This window comes from Tauraco erythrolophus, chromosome 7, assembly GCF_009769465.1.
Source record: "Tauraco erythrolophus isolate bTauEry1 chromosome 7, bTauEry1.pri, whole genome shotgun sequence".
Taxonomy (NCBI): Eukaryota; Metazoa; Chordata; class Aves; order Musophagiformes; family Musophagidae; genus Tauraco; species Tauraco erythrolophus.
In genome coordinates this window covers 18932734-18957074 of record NC_141471.1, presented here as the reverse complement: position 1 = coordinate 18957074, position 24341 = coordinate 18932734, and the positions used below count along the sequence as shown (strand labels likewise).

At 44.3% G+C, this 24341-nt stretch overlaps 1 protein-coding gene across 1 annotated transcript; it reads right to left on the bottom strand.

Annotated features, from left to right (window-relative positions):
* Nucleotides 1-196: 196 nt before the first annotated feature.
* On the bottom strand, nt 197-18002 carry LOC147528429 (uncharacterized). The gene is made up of 5 exons (XM_086615046.1): nt 17811-18002; nt 17046-17625; nt 7910-8448; nt 6540-6606; nt 197-1716 (listed from the first exon to the last, which is right to left on the bottom strand). The coding sequence occupies exons 1-5, from the start codon at nt 18000-18002 to the stop codon at nt 197-199; spliced, it is 2898 nt and encodes a 965-aa protein (XP_086471172.1).
* Nucleotides 18003-24341: the final 6339 nt, after the last annotated feature.

Below are 24341 nucleotides of genomic sequence, written 5' to 3'. Positions count from 1 at the left end.
TCTTGGAACACTGAAAGCTCTCTTTTCTTTAAATATTGATCATTCAATTAAGATTATATTCAAATATTCCGAAAAATTGAGAACGTTTTAGTGGAACAATCTGCTCATGTCAATGCAATATAAGGTGTCAAATATGTATACAAGAATCCAAACGCAATTTAAACCTCAGTTCTGTGCTACCTTCACTGTACAAAAATTAAGATGAAATCCATAAAATAGATATACTAGTTCCATGTTCATGAGTGACCTGATTGATTCTTCCACGCACACAGTCAAGAGAAACTGATATCAGTGTTCCATTATGTACTTCAAAGGATGCACGGAGCGACACACTGGTCCATATGCTTCCCTCTGGCATCTGACCTCCAATCTGCTGAGCAATTGCTGTGGGCTGCATGTGATCCATGGTCAACTGATTGAGAGTCATTTTAAGCACATTGCATGAGTGGATTAGCTTCAAGTTAAATGCAAGGCTGGCAACTCCCTTTTCAGTAAAAAGGAAATACTTCTGAGCAAGCTGTCCAGAAGAAACCAGCTGTATTTGTTTCTCACTGGATGAGACCTGCGTGAAATCCAGTAATTTGTTTCTCACAGCTCCAGTAGGCAGACCTGTAACGGAAACTGTGGCTGATACGGCACTAGAAACTGCCGAAGGGATCCAGATGAGGCTAAACATACTAATTCCAGAACTATCTCCAAAATATCGAACATTACACTGTGCAGGAGAAAGTATCTCAAAGCTAATCAGATCTCCAGCACCAACTTTTGTGGCCCCAGAAGCAGATATTGATGTGTCTCTGTAATTTACCCCAGATTTAAACACATTCATTAATTCTCTGTTGGTACCGTTCCTATTGATATAAGAAATTAAGGAGAAGCCCTCCCGGACACATGTATGACCCATGGAATACAATGCTTGGTGGAATACAAATTTGACAACACCAGTTTCAGTGAACTTTATAGCTCTGCCATCATGAGATAAACTTAGCATGTAAGGGTCAGAAACAGAGACTATTTTAAAGGTAGGTCGATAGTTGGTCTGATAATGCATTGCTGTTGACATCTGTGCACTGAGTGCCACAGCACCCGTGTCGTGGGACAACCAAAACAAACTGAGTGGGGTATTAAGATCATAAATATTTAAGTCTTTACTTTGATTGCAGAATTGATTTGGGCTCCTTAAATACACAGAAAGAGTTTGGCTGGGCTCCACTTCAGCAGCACTGCTTAAACTAGTGCTCTGGAAATACTTTCCTTCTGGCTGTTCAATGCGAACACCGCTCAGCTCATAGCCTTCCTCACTGCCATTTAGCTTTAAGGAAAGTTGCAAAAAATTCCTGCAGTTGTGCTTTACTGCAAAATTTAGGTCAGTCCACAACAGACCATGCTGCCTGAATACCAGGCTGTTATCTTCAATGGACAGGATTTCACAGGGAAGCTTTCCCTTTATCTTCAAGTTCAAGCCAGAGTAGACCTGAGAGATGCCAGACTTTACAGAGGGTAGAAGGATGTTTGCAGCCCAAGACTCTGAGAGCTTGTTTTCACTGGTTGCTGAACAAACCGTATCACTGACAGTGGAACAAGGCATTGCCACCATTCCATCTTCACATTTTAAACACGCTTGGCATTCCTGCATTTCCTTATTAAAGAAATACTCCTCTCCACACAGTCCCAAAGCTGCATCTTTCTCAGCAATTCCAAGGCATCGGAAACCACCTGTTCACAGGAAACAGACAATTTTTATCGTCATACCTTTAAAACAATAAATCTAAGAACTCTATCTACACACATCGAATAGCTTTGATAACACACCCCATCATAAGAGAGAAAACAGAAGCCAAATATAATATTATAGCAAACAGAGGAAATACTAGGTGTAACTCACTTTGTCCAAGTTGAATCCAGTGGTTTAGAGTGGGAAAGGAGCAAGACAGGGCTGCACAGGGGCAATTCTAACCAAACCTCGTAATGGATCAGGTACAACGATACTGCTGGAAGGGCACTCTCTCCCTTCCCCTAGGTGAAAGGCATGGTGACTAACTGTTGCACTGAGTAGCAAAGATATTTTCAACTAATGGAGAGTTCTCCTATACAAGGAAAAATGCGTGCTGTCTGCCCAGCCATGTTATGAGGTAGCACTGCTGTAGCTGTGATTGCTAAAGCACTGCTTTTCAACCCAAGGGGCATGGACCCCAGGCATTCTGTGTACCGTTTTAAAGAACCTGCAAGAGACAAGTAGGGAAAACAAAACTGTAAATAGCAGGCTTAAAATCATTATGCAAAAGTCCACACATTTAAAAGGCAGAAAAAACACTGCCCTAAAACACAGGGCAGCAGTGGTTGTGATAGTCTAAAGTTAAAATGCAACACTGCTGCAAACAGTAAAGAGAATATCCAGAGGTGCCATTTGAAATTACTTTATTTGACATAAAGCAATTTTGTGCTGTTAAATGGTACACCATGACCTCAATGGATCAAAGAATGCACACCCAAAGAGCAGGTTTTAAAAACAGTCTGTAATTTTCTACAGCAATTTTCCAAGAACATCGCCAGCTGCCAATGCCTCCAGCTGGAGCGACCAGTGCCCAAAACCTTTGTGCACAAAGCCTTCAGGATCTAAATCAACACACTTGAGTCACTCTAAAGAATAACAACTTGCAGTTTGTGCCGCAAAGCTTAATCACTAATGCATTTGCTTCTGCTTTTTTACCACCATAATCAAAACTCAGTAATTATTTTTTTTATAGCTCTTCTTAAAATATCCTTTACTATCTAAACACGGTGTCATACATTTGTTTTAGCTGGAAAGTTGCTATATCTGGTCCGAGATTTGCTCTGTGACTGGAACTAAAAGCATTTGACATGGACCCCAACAAGCCGTTTTTCCCCATTGCTAGCCCCAGGGTGGAGCTGCCTATGCAGACAGCTGATGCACGCAGAAAAGCACGCCACACGTACTGCAAACTGCACGACAGAACAGTATACACGCACCTGGCCCACAAAGGAGGTTAGAATATTGGCTAAAACTTATTTCTGATACTATATTATTCAGCAGAGAACACCAGGCACTGTGTAAATTTATACAGGCTTCATATATTCACTCTCGTATCTCTTTGTCTATTTATGTTTCATTCACTTAAGCAACGATTCTCCATTAACACTGATATGCAGGACTACACGATTTATGAGGTGAGAACATTCTTTCTGAGACCAGGTACCATTTTCTCAGAAAACCTCACTGCAGAACAGTAAGATTTTTTCCATTTGAAAAAAGTCAAGAGAAACTTAACTTTGTTCCCCCTGAAAGTGTCTGGGTTTTTTTTACAAGAAACAAAAGTCAAATAAATAAGATCATAATTTTTGACTAAGAACATTCTAGAGGGAATACAGAAAAAAAAAATCCCAGATAAACTTTCCTTTTGAAATCAGTTTTAACCATGATGCAATTGCATGACACTTCTTAACCAGTTCTACTTCTCATATCAATGGCTCCTCCATCACTGAAAACAGTGGGTGAACTGTTATTGAGTACACAAATACAGCTCCTTCACACATAAGAGAAGATCTGCAGTAGTTCCTAGAAATACTTTTTATGCTATTTGCTTCTTTAAAATATTTTATTGTATATTTAAGATTTTTATAAATATCAAGTTTTAACAAATACATGTGGTGATTACTCTCACCAATTTGCTGCCTAGTCTTTCACTGGTTAGATCTGCAGCAGCTGTTCTCCCTGCATGTACTTCAAGTATGTGACTTCAAAGCAGCACACGGGCCACTTTATACTGTGGGCACAGTGGCAAGAGCAGCATCCGACCCTTTGCCCAGAAGAGGTCAAGCAGCAAAGGATAGCCAAACAGAAAGCCAGCACAACAGCATGCTGTGACTGCTTCCTACTTCTCTTTACTGCCTGACAACCTCTCCCACCTCTTCCTGGCTTCTGCTCTGGGCACTGCTGCACCTGGTTTAACAGTGAGCAGCTCAGTTGTACTCAAGCTGGTTTTGTGGTATCGAGTATCTCTGCAGCATCTTCACCAGCCCTTGCCATTGCTGAAGGCCAGGCAATTGCAAGGCAATTAGAGTAAGCCATGCATATATTTTTATGCTCTTACTACTTATATCTGCCCAATGCAAAGGTGACATTCAACCAGAGTTAAGTACGGGAATCCATCTCTTTTTGAACCCTCTATGTCAAATTTGGATCATGACAAATCAATACGGCTAATTACAAATCAGGGCTACCTGTCTAGGTTCTCGTTCCTCTTCCCCTTGCATCCCACAGTAAGTTCTACAGTAAGTCCTCTTTAGCTTGCATGGCATTCTGGGGGGAGTGCCTCTGGTTGATTCCATTTGATGGATTCACACCAAAGACAGCAGTCTGACCACTCTCCCATGATTGTCTAAGAAAGAAACGATGCACTTGACTCCATTTTCGCTGATTAGGTAGCTCCTACTGTCATTGCTCCCTGATGACTAGCTTTTAATCAAATAACCTAACAACTCTCATCCCAGATAAAAGCAAGAAAAAGCAGGAGGGGAAGAAGGTATGATGCAGAGGAAATCGGAAGGGTGAAGAAAGGGAGGCTCCCAGCTGCATGTTTCTTTATTGTTATTTGCTCTGTCTCCCTTCACACCATACAGTGAACATGAGTTGCTACAGATGCAAAAACCTTTGCGTGCAGCTCAAAAAACCACATACAACATCTGGAACTCGTATGTCAGATCCCCATCTCCACTACATTACCCAAAACAGACATTCAGTTTCAGCCTCCCTTTTGACAAGTTAATTGCAACTTGTATAAGATAATGTTCTATCATGAACAGACAGGCTGAAAGTAGCAGTCCTCTCTAATGAAAAATAAAAAGAACACTCTTTGTTCCATGACAGACGGCGACAACATTGACAGGACATTGATTGCTGATCCAGGTGATGGAATATAGTTTGCTTTCACATCTTTACAGGTCACCATTAAAACTGGGAGAGGAAGAATCAAGGGAAAATTCCTTTCCTTTCAAATACATTGCTACTGCCTTTCTGTGGTCTGACACACCATCACTATCCATTTGTTTCTTGGCAGTATTTTGCCCTCACTTACAGTCCTCCAGCCATTGTATACACCCACTCTTGGTCTGGGTTCCCCCACCACAGAGCTCACTAGATAAATTCCTTACAGCCTTCCCCCTTCCCAGCCACAGACTAGAGAAACACCAAACGACTACCACATTGGTGGCTCTCCATTCCTACAGCTGGGGCCCTATGGGATTCCTTCCACAAAACCACCAACTTGGACAAACCCAGCCTCTTACTGAAGAAGAGGCAAAGCCTTACACCTTTCCAATGCTCTGTCTCAAATTTTGTGCTCTAAGCTGTCTTGCTTCTAACTGCCCACCACTCAGGCTGTCTAAAAGTGTCTTGCCTCCTCTTTTGTAAGGCTGATGGTAGTTCTCTACAGCATTTGCCACATAAGGCAACACTAAGTGCTCTCTTCCTGTAGTCGGTTTCAGTTTCCTGTGGTGTTTGTAGTAACACCATGCAACCCACCACAGTTCTTGCCCACTGGAAGTAAAGACAATATAAGCAAGTCCATGTCCTCTTTTAACCATTTCCTAGGACCAATTCCCTCCCACTTTTTTCTCCACTAGTGGCAGGGCAGGAATAGTACAAAATCACTTATAATCAGCTGAAAACAGTCATTGCCCCCCAGAGCAGCTAACCTCTTTTTACAAGTAGAAAGTCTAGAGGAGGAAAAATACAAAGCCTAATGAAGCTCTTCCTCAGTTATTTGACTGGCAACCCTCAGGTGGAGGTCACAACTGGTGAAATGCTCTATTTGATCACAGAGCTCCTTTCAAGTTTTTGGCTGACCAAAAATTAGACAAGTAGAAAGAAATGCTAGTACCTGGATATAATTTGCTTAATATGTCTGTTAATTTTGGTCTTTTGTGTCTGACTGCCATGAGAAGTATTGAAGGCAAAGTCTCCAGTGCAAAACTTCAGTCAAATCTGTTCTTAAATGTCTGAAAAATTCCCCCAAGCCCTCACAAATGATGGAACCTTGATTATTTCTCAGTATTTAACAATATTGTTGCTAAAGGAGAATAAGATTGATGGAGAGAGGCCTTATAAGAACCTTCATTAGATCAAATCAAATATCTACTCCAGTGCAGCAGAAGGAAAATGACAACTATTTTTTTTCCATTAGGAATAATATCTTTGATTTTGACCCCTTTTGCACCAGCATAAACAAGAAGAAAGTCAATTCATAAGTGAAAATTTGAACCAAAGCATATAAAGCCCCTCGAAAATAAGGTAAAAGGGACCATCCAATGCTCCTAGTGGATATTATGCCCCTAATAGACCATTGTCCACAAGAACTGCTATCAACTTACAACTGAGTGTTTTTCAATCTGTTTGATTCCAGCAAGCTGAGCATGTCATCACTCACAAACATACAGGCCTGAGTCCTTATCTATATCTTCAGTCTATTCCTGAAGATCTAATTATCTTCATTCTTTAATTATCAGAGAATATAACTTACCCGGAGTATTCAGGCATTTTATCCTCTCACCACAAACACTTGGAGATTCAGTGCATTCATCTCTGTCCTGTAAATCATAAGAATCATATTGAAACACTTTAACACAACAACTTAAATTTGAAACAGGCATTTCTTCAGACTCTGTGATACCCATCTGCCAGTAAAAGGCGTATGTGGGGATGGATAGGGGGCTGATCTCATAAGCACGTTGGAGCAAGACATCTTGTTTTGGATTTGTCACCTCTTTTAACAAGGTATCCAAAAAGACTATGTGGTGTCCACAGAAAGCTAGGTGTGCAGATGACAAGCTAAATGAATTGGTTGTATAACTAACACTTGTTATGATGCATGATCTGTAAGACAGTACCACATCTCTCAGAGTGATGCATCATTTGATTAGGCTTAAGGAGTTGTAACAATCCAGACAGTGTTAGGAAAGGCTCTTAAAGACACACAAGAAAGGTAAATGAGAAGTAATATTTCCTGTCAACAAGACCTCCTTTCACCTTACAGCAGGCAGAGGGGAAAGAATAACAGGCTACATTTGCATTTAAATGCTAGCATTAAAGAAAATCGAGACTAGCAGAAAGGGAACCAGACAGACCCTTTCAGGTTCTCTTCTCAGTACCTTGGGTTTAGGTCACTAGCCGTTTGGGCTCATGTTAAGCTAAGAACTGGGGGCAACACTTGGCAAACAAGACACTGCTTTAAGTATCAAGTTCCCCGTATATATCTTAGAACTTCTAAATGAGAGAAAGTAACCAAAGAACCATCCTATTTTGCTTACATGCTGTTTTTGTATTGTATAATAAAATATTTTGTAATAAAATGTATTTAATAATAAAAGCATCTGTGTTCTATATTTTTATATGTTTGTATATTATGTTTAAGCTGGAACTAGTTTTTACTTTCGTTTTAACAGATAACTTTTGTTTCCAAACTTACAAACAAATATCTGACCTTTAATTTTGCTTAGTAAAGCTTTCCTCTGCTTTTCAGAGATGTCTAGAAGTTCCTGTAGAGTGGACTGAGATTAAATAAACAAATTTAGCATGCATAAATCTATATGTTTTAGGATGTCTTTTCCTACCATGATGAAAAGAATCAAACTCCTGCCAGCTATCAGGTTTGGGGAAGCGTCACATCCAACAGGCACAAACTAGTGCCCCATTTACAGCAGTGAATGGTAAAAAGAAAACCCACAAAAAATTTCAGGCAGACTTTGAAGTGCCATAGACCCATTCAGTAAAACACATGCTTCAAATTGGATCTCTCTAGCTTTCCAAGGTATTATTTCCACGATGTTATCTCAGTAGGTCCAACACAATACTTCACAAGCAATAACTGAAAGATATAGAATTATATTTCACCTGGCAAATCCGATCAGAGTTTGCAGAACATTCAGCCATTTGGAAAAAACCAGCAGGACACAATGTGCATTTTTCACATTGGGAAGGTGTCTTTTGGAAATTGCAAAATTCATCACTTTCACAAAGGCCACAGTCCAGCAAAGACTCCCCAACATTAATCACTTTTGCATCCACTTCTACTTTATGCACAGAGTATGACTTCTGGAGATGATTTCTGACCTGGTTCTGAAGTCCTTGAAGATGAGTTTCAAAATAATTTTGAATATCTTCTTGCAAACTCTGAAATGACATTTGTTTTACCGTATCAAAAAGCATGCCATACTGGACTTTGATCAGATCCATTTGCTCATACATTTTTCTTTGCTGTTCAAGAATCTCCCGTTGCTGGCTAACCAGTATGTGCTGCTGTTCAGCAAGTTTTTGCTGCAGATCGACAATAATCTGCTGTTGGCTTTTTAGCATTTCAGTAAATTTCTCATGCCCTTTTGCAAGGTGCAGCTGTAGTATTAGGGCATCTTCAGATGGAACTTCATTTTCTCCTGAAATACAAATGATCGATTATTGTCCAGGAAAAGTAATTTTCCAGCTTACTGTATTATCTCTTCAAAAGCATTTAAATTTTAATAAGTTAATGAAAAGTTTCACTAAATTATTATAAGGCCAGTTTCTTTACTATCTTTGTAGCCCTTTCATGGGACCACAAGGTCTTCCATTTCAAAAGCAACAACATTCAGAGTTTGTAGACATTAAAAAAGTCATAACCAAGCCCCATGCTTCAGGGCATAAATTAATCATCACTGAGGTTCAATAACACATTAATCATTCCTATGTACGTGTTCAAATATAGTAAAGAGTAAATGGCCAATTTTCACTGTAGAGATGATAAAATGAGGTGATAAAACTTGCTGAGAATACTAAGCTATTAAGGGTAGTAAAAGTAAGGGTCAAATGCAAAGAGCTGCAAAAGGAATCTATGGTACTGAGCAGCAGCAATAAAACAGTAAAAAGAAACTTGAAGGAGATAAAGGTGAAATGAGGCACCCATTGAAAAAAAAATCTAAGTTTTTTATATGAAATGTTGCACTTGTAGATTACTACTTCCACTTGGAAACGATCTTGAGGCAATATATCTAGATATAGATGTCGAGCTACAGAGCTCATCATCAGTTCAGTGCTCAACAGAGGTCAAAAAGGCAAATAAAATGCTAGGACTAATTACAAGATGAATACTTAACAGAAGATGATGTATCATCATGACATTATATTAACCAATACAGCATATTTAATATACCATGCAGTCCTGGTTCTCCATCTGAAAAAAGGGCACAGAAGAACTTGAAAAGTTCACAAAAGGGCAGCAAGGAAAATCTAACATACCACACTGCTACAATATAAGTAGGTAGGACTTTTTAGGCTCAGGAAAAAAAACAACTGTGCTATATTACAGGTGTTCTAAAGCAAGTGTATATGGAAAGACTCTTCACTCTTTCTTCCAATACAAGAATTGTGGGACTTTAAGTGAAGGCATCAGTTTCAATATATGCTAAAAGTTCAATCATATCCAGAAAGTTACTGGCCTAATATATTAAATAAAATCAATTTGGGGCTAAAAGATACATAGACATCAATCAAGTTCAGGAAATCTGAGAAACAAACTGTCAGAGCTGGGAAAATGATCTAAGCAAATATCATGCCGTGCTCGCCACAGTATCTGCTGCTGGACACTGCCTGAGAGAGAATCCTGAATCCAACACGGTCACTCATCTGTTCTTACGTAGCATTGAATTTTCTTCTTTTAAGTGCAGAACATGATGAGACATGATGAAGGATGAGACAATAAAAAACATCATAGCCAGTTCCTCTTTATGGTTCCTAAATATTTTGCTGTTCAGTTACTTTTATTCACAGCATAAAGCACACATCCATTTTCATTATTCAGTATTCACTTAAATATTAAAGTAGTTTGCTCTTCCAAAATCACTTTTCCTCCAGTTCTCAGTGGCTGAGATTCAGGGACCAATAACAACATTTTGAATGATTCCAGCCATCACAAATTTATAGATGGGGAGAATACAGGCTGTCCTAAGACAGCGTTATTGGACTGTTCTTGTCCTGGGAATCTGGGCTTTTCTCACACACACAAGCAAAACTATCAGAGCAAAGAAAGGTTAACTAAAGCCCTGGTTCAATAAAAGACATAAAGTAGAGCTCATTTTTAAGCACACTCTTAAGGAGCATTGTCTTCAACCAGTAACTGTCTGACTTGCTGGCAGTAACAACAGCTATAATTTTAAGTACAGACTATATCGAAGCTTACTCACATGAGGGACCAGCTTTCTGTTATCTCTGCCCTAAACAGCCTTACCGAACTTCGTAACAACAGCTATGTTCTTAGCTTTTCTCATTTTGGCTGTCTAAAGCTCAGCTGGTGAGAATATGAGGCCTAAAAAGTCTTTTGTGACTGTTTTTTCTCTCATTTTTATCCATTTTGCAGTACTATGGCTAAACTTACACTCACCGGTAAAAGAGGCCTTTCACTGCACAGTACAGCTGGTGCTACTGGCAGCTCACAATGCCAGAACGGAGAGCATAGTAAAGCTCTTGCACGAAAGAGAAGACTCTACCGAAAATAAACTACATTCAATTAAGCAGAAGGGATATCTTGTTTGCCAAAAGAATTCTGAAGTAGAAGTCTAAAATAGCTCAGATGCAGAGTGCCCTAAATGTGGCCTTGCTTCTCTCCATTAACTATGTAAAGGTAAGGCACGGTCAACATGTCAGATGGGGATGTCTCTATCGCAGATGTCTAAAATTATGAGAAGAATTCCATTCCGAGAGAGTTTACACATTAGTAGACGACAGCAATCCCACTGAAGTACCTTTCCACATTGCTCAGACAAGCACCAAACAGGTACACCCGCCAGCAACACTCAGATGTTGCCACAACCACAGAAGCAATATTACTTTCCTCATACACACACACCACACGCAGCCATGGCAAGGTCTGTTTTGCAGACATCTGCTCCCTGCTCCCAGGATCAATCCATGGTGCAAACATAATATCACATACGAACCACTGCAGTATTTCCCCAGTATGCCTGGAAAGGACACGGCATCCGGAGGGCATGCTGCACGGACAAGGTAGCCCTCAGGCACAATCTGCCACTGCACAAGTGGCAGAGGCTAAACACAGGCAGTCATCCTCCTATGAGGAAGAGAAGGTGAGATTTTGATTGGAAGCAGAGAGCACAGGGCCATCTGATGGTGCTAGTCACTCCTGGCAAGCACAGATGAGAGCAGTGGGCTCTGCTCAGTGCACATACAGCAACAGCATGAGAACCTACAACCTTGTTCACCAGGTTTGGCAGCTATGAGATATGGTAGCTGCACATTATTTTGCCCAAATGCAGGTGTGTGCAGCTGCAGAGAAGTCTGCCCAAAAGAAAGCAAAAGAAAGATGGGTCCGATTGGAAAACAAAGGATTTAATGGCAATTAACGTGCAAGGAGAGAAACACAGAGGAATACAAAATGATAACAAGAACAAGTCCTGTGTGTTTTTTCTTTCGGGATGCCAGTCTTTCATCTGAAGTGAGGTGTAAGCACGGTGCTGCTGAGAAACAGCAGTGACAATCTTGCAGAGAAATGGGCTCATCTGATTTGAAAAGGGAGTGCAAGTCTGCACTCCAGCATCTTCACCTGGCTGACAAAAGTGGTGCTTCGGCTACAGTTGGCAGGAGCTTTCCAGATAGTAGCTGTGGTGCTTGTGATACTGGCTGAAAAGACGATGTTTACATGATCTCCACAGAAGGGCTGTGCTGGTTCTGGCAGGCAGCTGGTGAAGAATAACAATCACCTGCCTCACACAGATGAGCCTGCAAACACAGAGACGGTGCTGGGAATCAGCTAGAGCCCCTGATACTGGCCTGTAACTTGGAGGGCTGGTATCAGACATGGTCTTCAGCAAGCACTCAAGTAGACTGCACTACATACAAATGGGGCTACACAACAGGTTGAACAAAAGATTATTCTGTTCACCAAAACACAGCCTTCTCTTTGTCAGGTAAACTGGAGGGGAGGTCTCTCTTACTGACTGAAGAATCACTGCAAATCTACTCATGCACCGTCATAGACCTGGTAGTCATAGGCTGGGGTGGGCCACCAGGTCTCTACCTGTGGATTGTGAATTAATACAGGCAGAAAAACGGCCTTAGGGTCACCTGGGCAGCGTATTCCAGCTCCCCTGCTAAGTGAGGAGAGGGCAATGGCAAAGAAACACCCCATGCAGCTGCCCTTAGAGTGACGTGCTGAAACGGTAACCTGACAGAAATGTTCCCCTAAAAACAAAAGAAAAACAGGAATAGCCACTGACCTGTTTCTTCTTGAATAGATGGTTTCCTGATTTCAGCTACAGCACCTTAGATGTGAAACTGCAGGGCCAGACAATCTTCTGTTTCTCTTTTCCACCAGGAACTAACCGTACCTTTATCCTTGATCTAAAGCCACTAGAAATCCCCAAGACGAATTCTCTGTACATAGAGAAACCTCCTCTTTTGGGGTGACTGAGGAAGAATTAGGAGGATGAGTGAGGATGTAGGGGTGGCAGATAACCTGCCATAAACTTGTGTTCTTTCCGACTCTGTGACAAGTTCCTGGAGGCTAAAATATACATATGATTGCCCGAGCTGGAGGCATACATCTGCGCTGTCTGTAAAATGTACAGACATCACCCTGCAGTCGTGCAAAAGATGTACTGTGCACAGGAAAAAAAATATTGCGGCATTTTCTTTGCCTCCTGCTAGCTTAAGTCACATGCTGAGCACTTGGAGCAGCCTCGTCTCACAGGATACTGCAAAGAGAACTGGGAACACACAGCAGCTACTCTGAGTACTGGAGGCAACTCTGTGCACTCTGACTAACCCAAGATGACTCCTAGAGCTCAGCTAAGCCTGTCTGCACTATATTCACTGCTGTACTCAAGAGGTCCCCAGACTTCCTTCAGAGGGATTCTTGCTGGTCTCCACACGCTACCAACCACCACGGGCAGTCCTTCCTGAATCTAGTTCTTCCTAAAGTTAGATCTGTACTGCACATCTGCAAGACAGACTCCTTCCATACCTGCATAACAAGATTTATCCTCAAAATTTCATGGCAGGAAAGCCATCATCTCCTCCATACAGGCTGGGCACAGCTCTTGAGTGAGCTCTCAGTCTCCCCTAGCAGGCCTCTCTAGAAACTAGAACTGCAGAACGTTCTTCATGATTTCATAGATTTTCTAGGTTGGAAAAGACCTTAGAGATCATCCAGTCCAACCGTCCCTAATCTCCCATTAAACCATATCCCTAAGTAGTGCATCAACCTTTTCTTAAACACATCCAGGGATGGGGACTCAACCACCTCCCTGGGCAGCCTATTCCAGTGGCTGACAACCCTTTCAGAGAAGAAATTCTTTCTAACATTCAACCTGAACCTCCCCTGACTAAGCTTATACCCATTTCCTCTTGTTCTATCACCCATCACTAATGTAAAGAGCCCTTCCCCTACCTCCCCACCATCCCTTCTCAAGTATTTGTAGGCTGTAATCAGGTCTCCCCTCAGCCTCCTCTTCTCCAGGCTAAACAGCCCCAACTCCCTCAACTGCTCCCCATAAGTTTTATTTTCCAGCCCCTTGACCGGTTTAGTCGCCCTTCTTTGGACCCACTCCAGGAGCTCAATATCTCTCTTAAAGCGAGGGGCCCAAAACTGGACACAATATTCCAGGTGCGGCCTCACCAGTGCCGAGTACAGGGGCAGGATCACTTCCCTACTCCTGCTGGTCACACTATTCTTGATACACACCAGTATCCCATTGGCCTTCTTGGCCACCTGGGCACACTGCTGGCTCATATCAAGCCGGTAGTCAACCAACACCCCCAGGTCCTTCTCTGCCAGGCAGCTCTGCAGCCACTCTTTCCCAAGCCTATAGCGATGCTTGGGGTTTTTATACCCCAAGTGAAGGACTCTGCACTTGGCCTTATTAAAGCTCATGCCATTGGCCTCAGCCCAACGATCCAGTCTGTTCAAATCCCTCTGAAGGGCCTCCCTACCCTCGAGCAGATCGACACAGCCTCCCAGCTTGGTGTCGTCCGCAAACTTACTGAGGGTACATTCAATCCCCTCATCCAGGTCATTGATAAAGATGTTAAACAGAACTGGACCCAGCACTGAGCCCTGGGGAACCCCACTGGTGACCGGCCTCCAGCCGGATTTAGCCCCATTTACCACCACTCTTTGGGCTCGGCCATCCAGTCAGTTTTTAACCCAAAGGAGGGTGTGCCTATCCAGGCCAACAGTTACCAGTTTCGTAACCAGAACACTATGAGAAACTGTATCAAAGGCTTTACTGAGGTCAAGGAAAACTACATCCACAGCCCTTCCCTCATGATCTTTACCTGCATTTGCCCCATCATATTCACTGCATGCTGTTTGAGTAGCAGCTCTCCCCAGGCAACCATAAATGCATTTCCCCTAATTAGATGTCTGATTACCACATTTTGTTGTTCTGTTTGTTCTAGTAGACAAGCCATGCTGGAACTGCTATGCAGAACCATGCTTATTTCCATAACCCACCACTCCAGCTGCAAATGAGAACTGAACAAGGTATTCTCTGCACTAATGCAGGAAACTCACTGACTTGTGTTCAAAAGGAGGTCTCAGGCAAAGGAAGAGAATGTTAGAGGTTGCAAGCAGAGCAGAATACTGGATGCTTGTCTGTACACTGACCGGAAGGAGATCAAAGACAACCAACATGGCTTACTTTTTGTTCCTGATGCAAGTACATGGAACTTCTGCTAGATGCTACTCTTCCACTTTTAGGAGAGAAAGCTGCCTTGTGAAGGCCTGGGTCCAGTCTTTAGATTGGACAAAACATGTATATATGCCCTTTGTCCAGTCTGGACAGAAGTCTGTCTACAGCAGGTCTCATCCGCACCAACTGCCATGATTGCTGCAGTGGGCCTGGGTGTGGGCTAGTGCCACAAGGCAAAAGCTGTGAAAGGGGAGGACTTCTGAGGGTACAGTTGCCCTCATCTGAAAACTCTCTCTCACTCATAGAAGCTCATGCATTATCACATGTTTGCTCACTGTGTGCTTCCGTGCTGACAGTGCCTTCCATGAGATTACGTGGGCTAGTGGGCAGCGCTGTACGCTGCTTTCCCTCCAACATATAGGATGCTTCTCTCTGCCACAGGAAGGAGATGCACACACAAATCCATGATTGCCACTGGCCATAAGGTATAATCCATTCTTGATGCATTCAGAGATTTTGTTAAGGGAAACTTCTAACCACGCTTCTGTTTCTCCAATGCTTCACCCAGCACCAGGCCTGCAAAGAGCACAAAATTGAGAGAGTACAGTGAACTCTGCATCAAGTCTCCAAAATTCCCAGCACCCTCTCCGACCCTTTTGCTTTAATTCCCCTTACTCTGTTTTCCTCTGACCCATGTCAGAGGGAACAGAGGACCTAACCCTGAGGCCCAGAAGATGAGAGGTGCGTGTAACTCACCATGTTAGCTGGAAGTGCTGATGGTACCAGAGACTGGGCAGCACACACTGATCCAGGTCCTCTAAACACGGCCAAAGCATAAGAGGATGTTTGGAGAAAGAGGTCATGTTGAGCTGGATGTTCTTTTGTAAGACCTTCATGGAAATACAGCTGCTCTCAGTACCATCCAAGAAGTATTAGTCTTTTCTGTCCATGCAGAATGCCCTTATTATTTGACAAGACTTGTACTACAGAGAGACGGATTTTGGCAAGGACAAAGAAAATGCAAATATCCTAGGTCCTTTTGCAAAAGGGAGGCATGGCTGTTACAACGATAGTACAAAGAGTATGCACAGAAGCAGAGAAGATGGAGGCTAACCACACTGACTTCTCTGCTTTCTGTCCACCTTTGGTCACAGAGCATACAGAGGTTCTGTAAGACATCTGGGAACAGTATCAAGCAAGATGAAGGTAGATAGTGTCACTGCACTAGGCACAGGGTGGGTTAAATCTCAGCCCTGGGACTGGAATCCCCACTAAGTGCTGGCATCTGCTCTGGAGGACATGTCACTTCACTAAGTAGGTGTTGGTAACAAGGCTTGGCATGTGCTCTGGTGTCTGAAGCCGCCACAGCTCTCAGATTAGCCACACAGATGTGACAAAGTTCAAATGACCTCCTTCACGCTTTCAACATCAGCAGGGAATAAAATAAATCACCCTTCCTCACGTATTTTTTATCTATCAGATAAGGCATTAAGCCAGAACCCAAACTGCCTGTGGTCATTAAAGATCTGCTGGTGCTTTTCATGTGGATAAACCCACAAATCCCAGGCAATTACACAACTTCTGCTGACTTGTGAGTATAACCATGGACATACCTGGCTTCCTACAGGGATACTGAATTGACCCAAGCTACGTTCTTGTTGACTGACAGACAAGTGCTCTGAACGATGTGCTGCTAGAGAACCTCTGCAATTTTTTTATTTTTTTTTTGTGCCGGCTGTTACAGCAAGACAATTTGTCAGCAGCAGCAGGTTTCTTACCAAAGGCACCAGTCCGTTCATCCTGGGTGTGATGTGGAACACGCACAGACCCCACTGAAGTCTTGTACAACATTGCTATAAATTAAAAACCCCAGAAATACCAGACTGTGAAGAAAGAGACAGTTAAGAGGTCTTACAGTTGTCTGAAAATAGCACTAAGAACGTTCTGCCATGTTTCATCTGCCGTGGGCCTCCTATGTGCACGTGTGCATGTGGAGGGGAGATGAAGGGAAGAAGAGAGAGGAGCCAGGGCAGCCGTTCTCCCACGCATCACGAAGGCCAGTGCCAGATTCGCCTCCCAATTCTCCCAGAACGAGGATGTCTGGCGCACCCGCAGGGACGCCCTTGTGGCCGGGCTCCCAGAGACGCTCAAGCCCCTCCGCTCAGCGGACTCCTGACGGGTGCGAGGAGACCCAGAGCCCCTGCGACCGCAGCTCCCCGCCAGCCTCTCCGAGCCGCCGCGGCCCGCGGGCACCGCGGCAGAGCCCCGGCAGAGCCCCGGCCGCGGCGCTCGGCACCTGCGGCTCCGGACGGGACCCCCCGCCCTCCCGGCCCCCGCAGGGCGCCTCGCACCTGGCTTGACGTCGCAGGCGAGCTGCACCCCCGCGGCGCCGCCGCCCAGCTCGGGGCCGGCGTAGGCGAAGTCGTCCCCCGCGAACTGCGCGGCTGTCTCGGCGGCGCGCAGCAGGGCGGGCTCAGGGCAGCCCTCGGCCGGGGCGGCGCAGCCCGGGCCGCGGGGCCGCGGGCGCAGGCGGGGCGGCAGCCGGCACTCCAGGCCCTGGCAGTCGCGGCGGGTGCCGTTGGCGGCGCAGTCCCCGCCGGGGCAGGCCGGCGGCGCGTCCGCGCCGGCGGCGGGGTGCGGGGCGCTGCCGGCCGGCGGGCGGGGCGGCGGGGCGGCGTGAGCGGCGGCGGGCGGTGCCTTGCCCTGCGGCGGCCGCAGCGGCGTGGCGGTGTGGAGGAAGGAGCGCGCCGGGCGGCCGGCCCTGCTGCCGCAGCGGGCGCCGCGGCAGGGCGGCGGGGGCGCCTCGCCGCCCCCGCAGGGGGGACCGCGGCAGGGCTCGGCGCTGCCGCCCCCCGCGCCCAGCAGCGAGAGGCAGACGCCGAGCCAGCAGCGCGCCCACCACAGCCGTCTCCCTGGCATCTCCGGCCGCGCCTGCAAGAGAAGAGAGGCGGCGGCGGGTCAGGGCAGCTGCCCCTCTCTGCGGGGCGGCCCGAGCCGGCCGCTCCCTCCGCCCCAGCCCAGGGTGCGCAGAGCCGCGGACCCCCCGTCCCTCTCTCCCTCGGTTTTGCAGGTCCCACCGGAGCATCCCAAATCGGGGGAAAAACTTTCTACACCACCCACCCCCCGCCCCATCCTGTCCCTCCGCGGCGTCTCCCGGCGTAACCTGCGGGAAGGTGCGGGGCAGCGCCCGGAGCAAGTGCGGCCTCGGGGCTGGGCTCCTCGGAGCGGCTGCCCGCGGCAGGGACTGACCTCCTCCGAAAGCTAGAGGGAAATGGCAATGTGCAACATTCCTGGGGCTTCGTTAGCATCAGATTTCCCAAGCGCCTCCCTTTAACTCCTTCGCTCCTCCAGCCCCTCCCGGCTGCCCGGGGCTGCGGCGGGGCGGAGGAAGGGGCTGCCCCGCAGCTCCCGCCGCCCGCCGGGCTCCGGCTCTCCCGCGGGGGCCGCCGGCATTTCTTCGCAGTGTTATCCCAAGGCGCCCGGAGGGCATATGTACACGTCTTAAAGGCTTTCATTCCGAGTGGTTTTATTTCGCCTGAAAAAGAAATAAAATACCCCAAAACAACAAGAATAAAGTACACGCGCGACGCAGTTTCCAATAAAGAAAATTTCACGGGGCTGGAGAAAGCTACTGGTGATTTGGATTTCTTGGTTCTCACTTTGATCGTCAGGAACCTTCATCAAAGATAACCACGATCGGCAGCCGCCGTTTTCTCTGAGGCTACCTATAACAGCCTCAGCACAAGCCGAAGCGGAGGACTGATTTTGGCTTTAAATCAGCCGTGCCACCGTGCTGATGTGTATTGCTTTTTGATAAAGCAGCTTTCCTAGACCCTTGCTGGCAGCGCTCACGCCGATGTGTGAGAAGCAGCATACCTTTCAAGTGCTCCGAAGCGTGAAAAACTCCCAGCAGCAGCAGCCACCTCACGTATCTAATCTCTTCCACATGCTACTGGGGGAAAGCGACACCAAGTATGTGTCCGCTTCAGCACTAACTGCGATGCCGCGTTTTGTCTTTGGGAAGCTGGCCAGCACAGATTCAATAGCTATGGACACAAGAATAATTACAGAAAATACTATTTCTTGATTCATTATCTCCAGCCTCCTTCCATCCACGGGCTCACACACATGTAAACCCCCTCTCAGAGTACCTTTGCAATGCCCTCATGCAGTCCCTTTGCTTGCACTTATACAGGAAAGAGGAGAAACAGCACATTGTTCTTTTTTTCTCCTACAATTTCTATTTGAAACTTGTTGGGAATCTCCATTTTTTAATCCAAACTGGCTGATGTACTGTTTCCCTTGCTACAGAAAAAAAAAAAGAATACTGAATAACACCACTTAAAACTGGCCATTTTTTGGCTAAGCATTATTTCTTTTGAAAACACCAACTTGTCAAAACAGAAATGCTGTGCAGCAGCAAAGGCTCCAGATGCAGAGGGATGGTAACCCCAACCAAATTCTGCAGAGCTGGTGACCTGCCAGGTTGCCTGGGACAGGGAAACCTGGAATCCCTGTCAGACTGAGTCCTACTTGAAATGCCCAACTGTTTCTAGACTCTCTGCTCTGACCTTCAAGTCAAGCAGGACCCTGACATCAACTCCACTTGAGAGATCCTAGGTTTTCCTGTGGTTTCCAATATCTCTACCACAAAAAGACATGGAATAAATGGGGATAAACCTCCAGGATCTGTCCCTCCAGGGAGTCTACAGCCCAGCTGTGGTAGCAGGGAGCTCTGCAGGAGCTAATGTTGGGTTTTTTTCTGAATTAATACTTCTGTGTTTTCTCAGGTTCCTTCACAGGTTTTGCAGCCAATACGTTGCTACCACAGCTGTATTATTTTGGGGATCCATGCCAGTGCATATAAAGCTACCTAAGGTGCAATCTCATCTTTGTGTCATCTTTGTGTCATCTTCAGAAATGTCACAGAAAAGCTATAGAGTTGGGGATAATTCCCTGAATGGCTACACCTGCAGGCTAGTAATTCATGAAATGATATGAGACATGATGTTCTCAGTTACAGCACAAATCAACAGCAACTCTACTGAAACTGAGGTGTTGATATACTGCTGAGAAAAATGAGAACAGCAAATCTGAATCTTAATAACAATAACAATATTTTTGAAAAAAAAAACCACAAACCTTTGGATAGGCAAACGTCATATCAGTGACAGTGCTAACAAGAGTACGGATTCATGCATTTTGACTTTGGAAGCGCTGATACTGCAGAATGCAGCAGTGTGAAATGCTGCCATCAGTTTCACAAGCAGCATAAACATGCATATGCTATTCCTTACGACTGAGAAACTGCATCAATTAAAGGGGGACGGGGAAAAGAAAAAAAAAAAAAGAGATGTTATGCTGATATCTAGTATATGGCATATAAGCTATATGACACTATTTGTAGGTACTGTCTTACCGGTGCATAGGTGCCACAGAGTCACCCAGCAAACCTGCCAAAGATCCAAACTGAAGCCAGTGACTTGTATGTCGATACACATACTGCAGTACCTATCCCACTCCTGCTTTCGTTCCCTGCACGGGCTTTGCATGAGCAGGGAGAGCCTGTACTTCGTGTGTTTGCAAGATGGTTTGGTATGAGGCACTTTTTTTTCTCTTCATGGCATTTTTCAAATTGGCTGTGTTCACTAGCACAACAGGAGTGGCTCAGATTAAGGAGCTTCTACATCTGCACCATGTGAAGTTTGGGAAGGGTACTTCAGACCTTGCAATTATTAAAATTTGTACAGAATTGATCTGGACCCGATCTCCTCAATCAGGCACTGGTGCCCATTTGATGTCTGATCAGAAAAGAGCTTATAGGTTAGGTTCCTCCAAAAGGGACCCCTCTGCAAGCACCAAAACTGAATGTGATAGGTGAGGAAGACTGGGATAATTGCTTCAAAACTGCCCTGCGGCTCCGAACCAGCACACAAACCCAGGAAGAATCCAAAATCGATTTGCTCTGCACCACCTCCAGGTGGACCCAGCAGCTCTAGGGCGTCCCGTGCAGCAGCAGGTGGGCTTTGTCCGTCTCGAAATCCGTCTTACCGAGACCAAAGAGCCCCTTTACAGAGGCTCAGCATCTCCTCAGGGCCTGCCGGAGCTCATGGGGGGCTCAGGGGGCCCGAGGGACCCTCGGCCCTCCCGGGGCGAGGCCGGGGCGGGGCGGCAGCCGGCAGAGGGCAGCAGGAGCCCGCGCCTGCCCGGCCGCCCCGTCCCGCTCCCGTCTCCGTCTTGCCCCCGTTCCCGTCTCGAGCACATTTTCTGTGCTTGTTTCCTTGTTTCTAATCAGTTGAGGCAGCTGGATGCTGTAAAATGTTCTTTCTGTGTGTGCGAGCTCTCTGCACGAGGCAGTTATTTTGCGAAAGTCCGGACAACCTGTATTAAGTGTGTTTGAAGTTGGACGATATTTTGCAGTATGGATAACATTTAAAGCACATAAACATGATAGCTCAATATGATTAGTTTTTCTTAAATCTCTAGCTTAACCATGCAGCAGTTTTGGGAAGATTCCATGCCAGGTGCTATCTAAACCCCATTTTGTTCTCCTGCCTTTCACAATCTTTTACCATAGCAATTACTGCAATTATTTGATCCTACAGGCTTTATAGACATGCTTAACTTAGAAATCTGAATTACTGTTAGATCCAGCAGGACAGCTTAGAATGCATACCTTTCGAGATATGCATTTTCCTTTAATCAAAACCCAAATCAGAAGAAAATAAATATTTTTGTCTGGTTGTTTTTGATTGTTTATTTTTTACAAATGTTTCTTTTTTCAGGCTAAAATTCTACATATTACTGTCATTTTTAGTAAATGTTGGTTTCCAGAGAAAATTGACAGTTAAATAAAGAAATAATTATGAAGCAAATGAAAAGCATGGGAATAGTTTTGAGTTTTTCCATTAAAGCTATAGGGATTTTTCCGTGATCATTAACTAAGAAAAAAAAAAAAAAAAAAAAAAAAAGGAGAAACAAATCCTGCTACAATATACCTAACTTACTATCAGCCAGCCTTTGAAACATTGTAATTTTGCTCAAGGTCTTGTATCCTTCACCTTTTTTCAAAACATTACCAACCATAAATTCCAAGGTGTTTTCAGTATTTTCAGAACTGCTATGTTTTTTGTTTAGAAATTCTTTTTAATGTCTACTAACCTTCAGTCTTTATTTCTTGACTGGCTTTCAGGCAATTTATTCTGTACATTGTGAAAGGATTCCTAAGCAAAATATAGATGAGCTGATTAATAGTATGTGCTTAGTGATTGACAAGTTTCTCCTAAAAGACCCATCACCTACGGTTGCTGATACAGAGTGAATAGACATCAAACTTTTATTCCTTCTTTCCTTGAACAATGTTATGTCATGCAAAATAGCAGGCAATAATATCCATAATGACCACTATGCCTGTAACTATACTTTAGAGGACTGAACAACTAGATAAACAGAGGAGAGTGCCATGTCAGTGAAGTAGTACTTCTCTCTGCTATGTCCTCGATAAAGAACTGGCATCAAGTCTTATGAGACAGCCAACCTGCTTTAGATGTCTAGATTGTCTAGATCAAGATGTCTAGATGGTAACAGTTTACCATCTAGTTGGTATGGGGAAAAAAATGTAAACTCACAACTCTCCAAAGGCAGAAGGTGCAGAAACCCCATTGAATAATGACAATAATAAAACAATAGCCCCACAGAGATCCTAGGTTTCCATGCAAACAATAAAAAAGGGAAATAACATAGTTCAAAGGATATACTTTACTGTTGCTAAGTTGCACACAAGAAGAAATCAAGTTACCTTGATATATGGGTACTGAGAATCAAAAGCCAGAAGAGTTATACTGTGTGAGAAGATAAATTCCATAGATCTCAGATGACCCATATTGCCAACTCCCACCTGCACAGAAGCAATAGCAACAATTCTATAGCGTAGCTACAAACAAAAGAGGAATCTCCTTTTTTAAGTGAGTTTGGGAATAACCTGATTATCCAAACAATTTTAAGGAATCACCTAAAACAATTTTAGTATAAGTCGATTAAAAACGCATGTTAAATTAGGCTGGTAGTACAAATTTAGTCTTTTTAAGTTATACTTCTATGGTTAAAATAACGTAAAGACAGGAAATACAAATGCTTTTCTCCAGTCGCTGAGAGAAAACTAGATCCCTCTGACAACGTAGTTCTTAATTGTACTATAGCTGACCAGGAGAATGCACAAAACACAGCTTGAAAGGTTACTGATACTATTTCACTGTTTCTGCAACCCAGTGTAGTTTCTCTGCCTGACAGTGTGCTGTGTCATATTGGTGTGCTAATTTGTTCCATGCTGTCTCACAGGGCTGCAAACAGCTCTGCAGACGTACTCTGTGTTGCAACTGGTTCCTGCAAGTGAGCTGTATCTGCCCTGTGGATGAGCTTTCAGGCTATCAGACTCTGCCCATTCTAGGATTTTACAGTTAGAGCATGCTACTAATACTTATAAGTTGCTCATGGTTAGAGTTGGATACAGCTCAGAATTTACATTTTTTGAGAAATCTCACCACTTTGAAATCTTAATTTGCCCCAGCTTAGAATGAAAACTCTTGAAGTATTTCCTAGGATATAGACATTTCAGTAACAAAATTCCATAGCATTTCCAAAAAGCAACGATTTCTTCTAGAGCAGTGGAGCCCTGAATCCCATGGGGGTCCTTATATTTCCTGGATCCCTGAGACAAGGAAGAAGCCACCGTACAGGAGGAGGTCTGACTGAATGGAAAACTGGCATCTGAACCGCCTAGCAGAGAACTATCAAAAGTTATCTGTATTCCATTATAAGGTTTACTGAGATATGCTTTCATGAAATGTTTCATTCTCAATGAACCAGCAACTTTTGACAGAACACATTTCAGCAGAATGGTGTTTCCAAAGAGATGCATACATAGCTGGATGACACATGATAAAAATATCTCAGTCTTGGCTACACTAGCTGATCAGTATTAGTTCAGTCCTGCAAGTCTCAGCCTCCTAAAGTAATAATCATCGGGTTACCTGTTCTCCTAATGGTTAATTGTGCTCCTTCGGTAATGCCACATGTGAGTACTAGTAGCGCAGCACAGAATCCTTGTCAATGTGTTGTTTATCCTTGGATAGAATCTCTTGGACAGAGATTTTTGTGTTCTACTTTGAAGGCTTATAGTTAAATATGGATTACCAGGCTGCCCAGAAATTCTCTTGATGAAATCACCTTAACAAGGAGTCTGCTTTGTACCGCAGGGTCCCTCTATCATGGTAATGGAAACAGGATGCGGGTGATGAGAAAAGATTTCTCTCGAGCAACTCATGAGTTAAGCTTTGGAAGACCCTGTTGTTTTCCCAAGCCTTCACACAGAAGGTCTTCTACTAGGAGAAGAAGGTGTGCCTGAGGTACATCACACAAACGTACATTTGAGCTACTGTGAACTGTGAAGCAGAGTCCCCTGTTGGACATAAATAATGCTTTTAAATAAATTTCATCTTGTGCAAGAGATACTTCTGCTGTATTTCCTTCCATATATTGTTTCTAATGGCTGGAGGAAAACCTCAAATCTAATCCGTGTCTCTCTTTTTCATTACAGCAGTAGCAGAAATTATCACTTACTAGTAAAACTGTCTCAGATTTTCCCATTA